The sequence below is a fragment of the Camellia sinensis genome, chromosome 7, assembly GCF_055761805.1.
Source record: "Camellia sinensis isolate YWXY chromosome 7, ASM5576180v1, whole genome shotgun sequence".
Lineage (NCBI taxonomy): Eukaryota > Viridiplantae > Streptophyta > Magnoliopsida > Ericales > Theaceae > Camellia > Camellia sinensis.
Window position 1 is genome coordinate 46,580,933 of NC_138967.1, and position 11,320 is coordinate 46,592,252.

General features: G+C 32.8%; 2 protein-coding genes across 6 annotated transcripts in view; both read left to right on the forward strand.

Annotated features, from left to right (window-relative positions):
- LOC114307375 (uncharacterized) overlaps window positions 1-10,607 on the forward strand; it is a 31,456-nt gene extending 20,849 nt beyond the window's left edge. Inside the window, exon 3 of the mRNA XM_028252783.2 lies at window positions 10,348-10,607. Coding sequence (XP_028108584.2) covers window positions 10,348-10,422 — 75 coding nt within the window. The 3' untranslated portion in view covers window positions 10,423-10,607. The remainder of the gene's footprint in view (window positions 1-10,347) is intronic.
- LOC114302267 (uncharacterized) lies at window positions 328-9,210 on the forward strand. 5 transcript variants are annotated; one of them, XM_082877826.1, is made up of 7 exons: window positions 388-810; window positions 2,880-3,065; window positions 3,179-3,313; window positions 5,152-5,233; window positions 5,342-5,419; window positions 7,622-7,684; window positions 8,515-9,210. In XM_082877826.1, the coding sequence occupies exons 3-7, from the start codon at window positions 3,256-3,258 to the stop codon at window positions 8,600-8,602; spliced, it is 369 nt and encodes a 122-aa protein (XP_082733952.1). In that variant the 5' UTR covers window positions 388-810; window positions 2,880-3,065; window positions 3,179-3,255; the 3' UTR covers window positions 8,603-9,210. The 5 variants fall into 5 exon arrangements, with proteins under 5 accessions (XP_082733953.1, XP_082733955.1, XP_082733952.1 ...); XM_082877825.1 differs by having other exon boundaries at window positions 396-803; XM_082877827.1 differs by lacking the exon at window positions 2,880-3,065 and having other exon boundaries at window positions 328-803.
- Window positions 10,608-11,320: the final 713 nt, after the last annotated feature.

Here is an 11,320-nt window from a genome sequence, read left to right on the forward strand (position 1 = left end):
CTACCGATATAATTTATTCGAAATTTAAATGTATGAGAACTCGGCAAAAAAAGATTATATTTTTATACATATTTATTTATTACATAAGATAAAATTATATTATATATAACAAATAAGACCAAAAAAATATTTTATTCATTTTATAATCATTATACAAAAAATATATATATATATATATTTATAATAATATTGCTAAATATAAATATATAAAAAGTGTCTGAAATAAAATATTAAACATATATCTCATTCAATATAAATATTTTATTTCTTTTGAAGAGTTCACGAAACGTAAACTATATATCTATATAATAAGTCACAATGGTTTTTGAATTTATGTCAAAAATGTATGTGAGATACATTTTGATCCGATGGCTGAGATTAATTCTAAGTTTATATCAATGGTCTAGATCTCCCCTCCAATCACTTCTCCTCCTAAGCTTTTCTACCTACCCACGTCTGCCTCCCCGCCTCCCTCTCCCTCTCTGTTCTTTAACAGGTGCATCTCTCTCTTCCTCCTATCTCTTTCATACGCTGCTCTCTCTTCTCTTGCGATGACCGCCGACCACCTCTCCTCTCCTTCGCCGGAGTCCCAAACCCGAGCCCTCTATTCCTATGTTCCTCCCTTCGTCTCCCGCTCCCTCATCCCCCTTCCCCATCCCGAGCCCTCTCCCTCGCCGGAGACCCAGACCCATACCTTCTTCGATTCAGTGAGAGGAGAGAAAGAGGAGGGCATCGTCGTCCCGCCCCGCCGACGCCAACGCCCTACCCCGCCGTCGCCGACAAGAAGGTTCGAAATACATGAGGTAAAAGGTTCGAAATACATTTAGATTCAGTTTTGGAACTAAAATTCATGACAGTATGTGATGGCTGTATGTGATAGCTGTGTGTGAGTGCTGTGTGAGTGTGTGTCTTTGACAGTATGTGATGGCTGTATGTGATGGCTGTATGTGATTCAGTTTTAGATTCAGTTTTAGATTCAGTTTTGATCAATAGTGAAGCTGTGTGTGAGTGTGTGTCTTTGACAGTATGTGATGGCTTCTCCCTCCCTGTTCTTCTTCTTCCCTACCCTCCCTCCTCGCTTGCTCCCGAAACTGCACAAAAATCCCAAATCATCCAATTCAAGTTTGTCTTGAGTTGATCACTTCGCTCACTCTTCTCAAGTGTGTGTCTTTCATTTTATTATGAAACTTCTCTCGAATCAATTCAAGTGTGTGTCTTTCATTTCATTATGTTTGATTGCTATATAAACATGTCATTTTGTGTTGAAGAATAAGATTTTTTGGTTGAAGAATAAGATTTTTAGGAACAGTGATCTACGGAAAAAAAAAAAAACATTGCATATATAATTCAAGAGGTAAATCTACCCCATCAAACTAAAAATCTAGGTCATTTTCTGCATTTTTTTCTGGCTTATTGGTTTTGGACATTGAGGGGCACAGCTAAAGCGTTCTTTTCATTCTGTTTAGGTAAGTATGCTTGGAGTTTAATTTTTTTTTTCTTTGTTCTTTGTGCATCATAAGTAATTGTAAATTGTAAAATACTTTTTGTTGGGTTTTCATGTGTTAATGTGTTTGTTCTAGAATTGAATTTGTGAACTTTCTTCTCCCTTTGCATTGTAAATGTATGATGAAATGCTTGAATGAAATTTTATTTTAACAATAAGTTACATCAATCCCCCCCTTGCCTTGAATTCACATCATGTCTTCATTTGATGGATTTATGGAAAGCCCACCCCTTTTCAAAGTATTAGTAAATACGTCAACCAAACAACAGAAAATAAAAAAAAAAAAATTAAATGTCACTCTTCTGTATATATACATATATACATGTCTTCAATTTGTGTTGATTTGATTGCATGAAACTTCTCTCGAATTAATAGCCTCACTTTACCTTTTAATTTCTCTCTCTCTCTCTCTCTCTCTCTCTCTCTCTGTTGGTTGATTTTAAGTTTTTATATCTGGATCGATGGATCATACTATTTTATTTTATTTTTGTTTGTGTTTAAGGCTTCAAGGTCGTTTCTTTGTTTCCGGAGTGGTGATCATACTATTTTCTTTTATTTTTGTTTGTGTTTAATTTCCTTATATTGGGATTGAAGAGTTTCTTTGTACATTGATGTTTTGATTATTGGAATTGTTGGGCTTCAAGGTCGTTTCTTTGTTTCCGGAGTGGTATACTTCAACTGCAAAATTGAGAAAGAACAATCACTAATTGTTATTTGTTATTTGTGTTCAAATGTGGTGAGATAGAAATTAACTTATATTCTCATAGAAAACTGCAAAGAAAACTCTTCAACTTATATTCTCATAGGCATTTTCATTTCAGTAGAAATTAACTTCAAACTCTTCAATTCAGTATTAACTCCTTTAGTGTTAAAAAGAAAATCCTTATTAAAGTCATTAACACATAAGCTAGAATGTTCTATCCATTAAAGCTTTATTTCAATTTATTTGGAAGTTGCAATATGAATCTGTTACCTATTGATCTTATTAATGTTATTTAAGTTATGAGAGGCATCATATTTTTCTGTACCTTGCATATTGCTAGACCATGGCCTACCGAATGTGGTTGCACACAACCCTCACAGAAGAGCCAAGGGCAAGGGTCTGAAACTCCCATCCCATCCATCATTGACCACCTCTCTCAAACTGTCTGAAACTCTCCTATTCTCCCTCCCAATAATTGCAACAAAGCTATAAAAAAATTCAATTAAAAAATATATAAAATGAAAATCTTTGATCCTTTGCCATTCATAAAATGAAAATCTTTCTTCAATAAAGCTCAAGTTTTTAGTTATTTTTTTCTTTATTTGGTTTCATATCAGATGATAAAATTAAAAAAAAAATAAAGCTGTGTCAATTTTTTTTTTTTTTTAACAGAGGTCAATACAAAAACAGCACAGTAGAAAAAGCTAAACCAAATCATACATGCCACAAGCCCAAGAGGTGGGTTAGAAACCCAATTAAGAGGGAGGATGTTCAGAAGATGGTGATGAGCCACCCAATGGGTTGTTCCCAATTCTTTTGCGTAACGCGATTCGATTGAAATCGCTTCGAAAAACACAGGTTTGGTCTTGATTTGATTTGATTTGATCGATGTGGGTTTTGGTGTTATTGTCAATGATGTGTCTTTTGGTGACTAATTAGGTAAGTGTTTGTGTGGTTGGAAAATTGGGTAGGTGTTGGATTGAAGAGAAGATGTGATTGCAAGCTAAGCTTTTTCAGTCCCTATCAGAAGTGTTTGTGAGTGAAAGAGATGAGTTGTTTTGGAGCATTCAGTTCTTGCAAAGAGAAATCTGAGACTCAAACAGAAGGTAAGGGCATGAATATGATTTTATGTAATTGTATGCAGTACTTATTTGTTGGATACAAGATTTTATTTTTATTATTATTATTTTTTTGGTGTATTAAAGTTTGTGATTTTTTGAGTTATGGGAGATGGGTTTGAACTTTATTGACCTATTCAACTCTTGGTTATGGCCTAAATAAGGATATGGTTCAATTGATGTAACGGTTCAATTGGCACATGGCATGAAAGTTCTGGATGGTCTTTTGTGTACCTGTTTAGTTTGGTTCATTCTATCGGAATATCCGTTCTCATGTTTGGTTAAGTAAAAAAAAAAAGGAATTTACATGGGAAATGAAATCACCATTCACCAATTTAGGAGAATAGCCATTCCATTCTTGCCTAAAATCATTCCAGCGAACGCAACGCAACCTTAATAAATTATCGTGGAAATATGTGATCCGCTATAATTGTTATAGTGTGGAATGTTTGCTGGACATTTGTTCTTGAATACATAGCTTTGGCGGCACTTGCATTTTCATTTTTTCTTTGGTGCCCACTCCCTTAAACTACATCATGGTCAGGGTGTCTGTTGTACAGGATTCAGGTTGGCCAAGGTTTATCAGTCATTAAATATCATGTGTAGTTTAATGCATTTCAAAATTTAAGCTTCAGGGGCAAGAACTTTGTTTTGAGAATAACCTCTGTGATCATGCAATTTATTTATTTTTACTGTTGATCACAGTTACGAGTTAGGAATCTATTTAAGTATCTATAGCTTGGTGTGCATTGATAGGCCTTTTAGGCTATGCCAACGCATCTGAGCTTGCAAAATGGTCCCATGCCAATCTAAATAATCATGGATTAAACTGCTCAAGTTCATGTGAGCATAATGTTCGCCCAGCCTAGCCTTTATGTTTGCCTCTGTAGATTGACATTTATTCACCCCATAAATTCTTCAAAAACTTAGGCATGTTTTGAACTTGGAAAGCATGTGTGAATATGAGAGGTGTTTGAGTTTAAAATGAATGCAATTTAATAATTTAATCAATTTAATTTAAAGTACATAATATTATTAAGATGAACTTAAGAAAATCTCCGCCACTTGCATAATTAAAAATGACTAAATAATAGTCAAGTAAAACCTACCTATATAAATCCAAATTATAATGTTGTAAGTTTTAACATCCAAAATGTAATACCAAAATTCTATTATAAATTAAACTGAACGATCTGTAATAATTCTTTATTTTATTTTATTTTGTTGGTCTTTATAGATTTTCCCTCCTCTTCTTGCAGTAGCAAAGTGTGTTCTGAGGAGAGAGAGAGAGAGAATGAGTGTGTTTTAAAATTTGAAATTTGAGAAAATGAGAGAGCGAGAAAGGACCGTGGGTGGGTGGTGTAGAGTTTTAGGCTTATTTTTTTATTTTATTTTATGTGTGGGGCTCTTCGGCGCATGTATAATTTGACCTCAATTTTTTTTTTTTTTTTGCAACAAATTAAATAAATTATATTTTAATCCATAAGAAGAATAATAATTCTTTATATTTTTCAGTATTTTTATCAAAAAATGTTACAGATTCCATAAATTATTAAATAAATTACAGATTCCATAAATGTTACACTCATTCTGATCTTAACAATATTTATACCGTGCCTTTAGGCACGGGCATACACTAGGCAGTTTAAAAACAAACTTCTGGTGTTTCTGAATTGGCATTTGCGAGTCGACTGCGATCAAATTTGTATGTGCATATATGTTAATTTTGTTTATAACATTCAATTGTCATGCAAGGTTATAACATTCAATTGCCAAATTTCGATTACTATTTTTTAAATTGTTGTATTGTTTGGTATGGTGTGCAGAATCTGCTTCGAACCCCGATTGGAGCTCTCCGGTAGAGCTACTTCAGAGCTACACTAAACCTGAGGCTTCTATCTGTGCAAGGTAATATTTCTGTCTCTATTCCCCTTCTCTCTCTGTTGAAAAGAAAAAAATTAAATCCAAAAGAGTTCAAATAAAATTAAAAGAATTTTTCTGTAATATTCAAACAAGGGCCTCCGATTCCTCTAGACAATCACAAACCTTTGCCAGTTTTAAAGAGTTGCAACCTCTCTTTGGATCATTTAGAAGGTAGATTTTTTTCCCTTTTCAATTTTTTTTTTTATTGGCTCTGGATTTTAATGGTAGTTTAAAAACAAACTTCTGGAGTTTCTGAATTTGCATTTGCGAGTCGACTGCAATCAAATTTGTATGTGCATATATGTTAATGCAAGGTTATAACATTCAATTGCCAAATTTCAGTTACTATTATAGAAAAATTGTCACTCACTTTTCCAATTCATTCGATTTTCACTAATTCTTCCTGCATATATTCTGCATACTAAGTTTCCGAGAGTACATAACATAGTTTTTGGTTTACTGGGCAAATTGATTGTAATGTTGCTTCAACTTACGAATAGATCATTTCATCCTAAAAGATGAGATCCATAGATTTAAATCTACATAAACAAACCTGCACCATTTTCCGATTCAAGATTATTGATTAGATAAATGGTAGGGAAGAGTTGAGAGGGAACTGCATGTAAACTACACATCATTAGCTTCCCTAGGGTTAAAGCAGAAATAATCTTCTTCACGGAAAAGCTTCCATTCCAAATTATTGTATAACTTGACATAATCCAACATTTGTTTAATAATGTGTCTAACTCGAAGACAATGTGTCTATTAGTTTGAATGCATTTAATAGATGGACAACTTTGAAAATCCTTACTATACTGTTAAAGTGTAAACATATTAACTCATTTGTTTTAAATTGGGATAGGTACGAAATTAGATGCATTCTTTATTTGTTTATTTATTTTTAAATTGATGAGGGGCCGATATTGTGATTTATGGGTGGAAAATTGAATTTAGGAAGGTGAGTAATCATTTAGTTTGTTGATCTGACATCACTGTAATTTATAATCTGCAAGATATTTGAGAAATTATTGAGAGGAGTTAGAATTCCATAGAGAAACTGATGGATTTGCAAAAATTCTGATTTATATCACTTGGGAGAACAGGAAAGTAGGTACTTGCAATTTGTACATGTTTGAAATGATTTGGAAATTCTAGACATAAGAGAGAATTTTTTATGATGGAGATTAATTTAGCTGATTAAATCTTTTACCGTTGATTGGAAATTAGTACATTATTGAATTAAAATTGGCATATTCTAAGCTAACATAAAAAATTCATGTATTTGCGTGCAATGAAAAACAAATAGTTGACGAATAACATAGAATGGATGAACATTCAAATCTGATGCATTGCATTTAAAAAATTGTCCCATGTTCCCATCACAGAAATCGTATTTTGCCAGATAAAGAAGAAGAATAATTTCCTTATTTTAAAAAAAAATGTGAATGATAAACACAATTTTTGAAATTTGATACATATCCTATTATATCATTATGTGAAGAATTGTGGATACTTTTCTAAAGGTTTCGAATATTTTTCAGAGTATCACTGTAATTTTCCCAACATGAGAGCTATGCTACGCTACACTACACTACCCCAAAAAATAAAATTGAATAATTTGAGATGTTATAATCTGTTCAAACACGCTTCTATTGTTGTGGAACTTTTTTCTTTTTTTCTTCTTTTTCCTTTTTCATATTATTAGCCTGTAGTTTTTTATAAGAAAAATAACATTGATTTGAGTTCATTTTGCAAAGCAATAAAATGCCATAATTGCTAAGTAGAAGATGGAAAAGCTGATGATGCCATGATCAGGAATTACCAGATTGTTTGTTGTAGTTTCTACTGTAAAAAATGTGATTTGTGTGTGTGTGCGTGCGTGCGCCCACGTTTGAGATGTTCCTATCTGTTCAAACAATCTTTGTATGTTGGAATAAGGTTGCAGTTTTTATCATATTCCAGGTTATGTATTTCCTTTTACCTTTTATCATCTCTTTACTTAAAGGCTTTTATTTTTATTGGAATTCTTCTTCTTCTTTTATTTCAATTTTTATTTTTTATTTTTTATATTAAAAAAAATGGGATTCGTGCATTTTAATCTTAATATTATTTAAAGTTTGGTAGGCTTATATGCCACCAAACTGGGTTCCATTTTTTTTTAAAAAAAAATTGGTGGGTTTGGATCCGATCAACATTCTTTATTTGTTTATAGATTTTTAAATTGAATGTTTAAATATGTTATCATACACTTGGACTTCATTCTAAGTAGTTTGCTTTTTGATTAAATGTGGTGACTATGGACTTCATTTTATCACGTTTGATTTCTACCTCCTCCTCCATCATATAACAGAGTAAAATTGATTTGTTAATTAGGTATTATCTGGATATCACCACCACCACAGCCACCGTCATCGTCTTTGCTTCAAACCCCCTCCGGTACCTCTCTCTCTCTCTCTCAAACCCTGTGTCTCTAAGGTTTAAATTGATGTTCTTTGTGGCTGTGTTTGTTCAAACCAGTGAGAAAGAATGTCTGGGTTCATCATGTTTCGTGACGATCTTGATGATGCATTGTGTGGTGTTGTTAGAAGATGTATAAGAGTAGAGTATTTATTGCTACATCTTTGTTACATTTGTGATTTTAATTTGTTTAGTTATGCAATATTGGTAATTGGTAAGTTGTGGTGAGTTCCATTTATTTAGGATTTAGCTTTACTCTTAGAACTGGACTACTACAAACTTTGATGAGATATTTATGCTATGGATGATATGAGACAATGGTGATTACATTTTTGTACCGTATTAACCTTTTTAATATGAATGGATATTTATGGTCAAATGCTGTATTTAATTCCAAGTGTTAATTGAAGAAGTTTGGAATTGTTGTTCATTTTATTGAGTATTGGAATTGCAAGGTGGTCAACTTAATTTTAGATGAAGCTGCTAAGAGGCCAACATAAATGCTTTAGATAATACAGTGAGGTGTAATGAAAAAAACTTGGTTAGATATGATTTAAGAAGAGTATAGTTTTGCATGTTGAATGGGGTGAAAAAGATTTCATGTTGCCTACATCAAGTATACAGGAGTGGAGGCAACTCGAGTGTTTTGTTTCAGTATTATTACTGATTGTAGTTAATGTGCGCTTTGTTTTTTTGACGTTTCCAATTTCCACATGTATATATATATATATATATATTCATATGTATGTTCAAATTTATCTCATCCGAATTTAATGCTTTAATATGACATTTTGTATTTTATGTTTCAGTGAGGCTCCTTGGACTCTTCAATTGATTAATGTTCTTTTGCTAGCAAGGTTGAAGGTTTTATGCAGCAAATTAGCAGAGTTTGATTGATTTATTAATAAAGTTTGGCTGCTTGAAATGTATGGTCAGGGTAAAGATCACTCTATTTCTTATGTTTGATTGCTAACACACAGACTCTTCACATTAAGGTAAAGACTCTTGGCTCCAAATTAGATGGGTCTTTCCTGTTTGTGTTTTCTGCTTTTAAATTGGTCTTTCATCTAAAAAAATTTCAAATTGGTCTTTCCTGTTTGGAAGATTTGGCATTTGTTTTCAGAAATCTCACCAAAGGTCTTTACGATATTTAATAAGGCCATGATTTTTGGGCTTTATATGTGTATCTCTATGAACTTTCTTTTTTCTCTTTTGAAATTTTTGACATTATACTTTAACTACATGTCTCTTTTCAGTTATGATATTAAGAAAGATGTATGAAACTATGGATTTAAAAGGAATGTATGAAGAGGAGTTGTTTTGAGGAGTTGCATTTTTGCTTCCCATCTTACTTTGTTGTTGTCTACTGCATAAATTTTTTTATGCAAGAAGTTGTGATGGATGTTAGCATCCATATCTTTTAGAGAGAGAGTCATTTGAATCTTCGACTAAATCATTATGTGCTTCACATTACATGCATTTGGATATGAATAAGGTTTCCAACAGTGACGTGTGTGTGTGTGTTTGTATATATATATGAAACTGTAATGTTGAATCAGTATGACACGTGAAACAGGAGTATGAAAACATCATATTTGGCCTCATGATCACTTTGGAGGACCATCAACTTGGTGATTCCTAAGAACGTAATAATAGTTATAAAGTGATTTTCCTTTTAAAGGTTATTCTACATGTACACATGTTGAAAATAAAAAAGGAAAATGTATCATCATAATGGAATAAAAAGGAAAATGTATCAGCAAAAAATTATGAGCAGTTGACAGTCAATTAGCAAGCTAAAAAATTATGAGCAGTTAAAATTTTCTTATGTAGTTATAATTTGATTGGCAACAGTAGCACTAATTGGTGTGCATTTTAATTTTAATTTTTTTTTAAATTGCAGAGCACTAGCTGGTATGTATTATTTGATATTTAATTTTTTTTATATTTGATTTGTTTGGAATTGTAAAGTACAGTCTGTTAAATATATTTTTATAACTGCATTTTAATCTTAATATTATTTACACCGTGCCTTTAGGCACGGGCATACGCTAGTATATATATATATATCACTAAAAACAAAATAATAGGGGGGTGGGTTTGTTGAACATTTTAAACAATTACAAAGAGAGTGACAGAACTTGTTGGATTACAATGTTTATAAGTACAACAATGTTACGTACCTCGAATTTGATCTTATTTCGAATGACTCGAATTTTGTTTTACCAATCGTTCGGCCGGTCATTCGACAAAGAAGTTGACAATCGCAGTCAACAAGTTGACAACCGCAGTAGACAAGTGCTTCACCCGGTTGTGTGAGTGATTGTCCGATCGGTCGTTCAGCCGGTCGTCCGGTGAACACAAATTTACACCATTCGCGTCTGAAGCTCTCGAGGCCTAAAGTATTTTTCTTATAAATATTAGTGGCATTTGTTTTTGTCATTTGTTATAGAAATTAAAAGTATAAGGTTTAAATTGATCAAACTAAAATTATGTTGAGCAAATTAAATTTAACTAAAACTAAAAAGACCAAGTAATTTACCCTAATTTTTATTATTATTATTTCACATCCAAACACTTAATTTAGCACAGTAACTTAAGTTTTAATTGGGATGGCTAAAACTTTATGTTTATCTTTTCAGAAACCATGGAAGAGTGCTCTCAGAGTAATTGAGGTTGCACTCGTAGCAGCTGGCAATGCCTGTAACATTATGTGAGACATATCCACTCCAAGCAAATTGCCCCTATGGAAGAAGTTTATGGTCTTAAACCTAAATAAATCAATACTTTAGTTTTTAAATTTTAGGTCTATGAAGCGAAAAGAACTCAAAATGAAAAAGTTAAGAAAATTTAATTTTTATTTTATTTACTATTGCATCACAGATCTAAGCTTTAAACGCAGTTTGAGAAATTGCATCTTTTTCTATTGTATTTGTTTGAAACTTTTTCTATTATTTAATAATGCATCTTTTTCTTTTGTATTTGTTTGAAACTTTTTTATTTTTGAGATTGTTCGGTTTATTGCTTGTCAAAGGATTGCGATGACTTCTTTTAAAGGAGAAATTTACGAACTGCACTCCTAAAAGATGCATATCATAAGTGAATTGTGATTTTCTATGGTTAAGAATGTTTGTGATGTGCATTTTGCTACTTTGTGGTAAATTTAAGTTCAGGAGCGGCCCAAGTGTATGCCATTGGCTTGAGCCCCAAGTTGATGAAGGTTCCAAATGCCTACGTATGTATTTATTATTGTTTTGATAAATTTCATACCATTTGACTACATGAGGTAAAAAAAAAAAAAAAAAAAGCTTGGGATGAGTTTCAACTCCCAAGCTTGGGACTTGACTACGCCTACTTTCCTAGGCTTGCTCCCATACCAGTCACGGAGACTCCTCTGGTCGTCCCGTTCTCGCGACGCTTCGTGGGAGATGCACCCGGAGGCCGCGAGAGACTTTCAGCTTCTTCCGCCGTTACTTTGACACCATTACCCCCACCGAGGTATGTTTTACTTGCGGTTCATTTTAGCTTCGCTTTTTCACTGCATATTTCGATAACAGTAGATAACAAACTGTATTGCATTTTCAGATCACCTGGCAGCCTTGGGCTCCTTTGCCA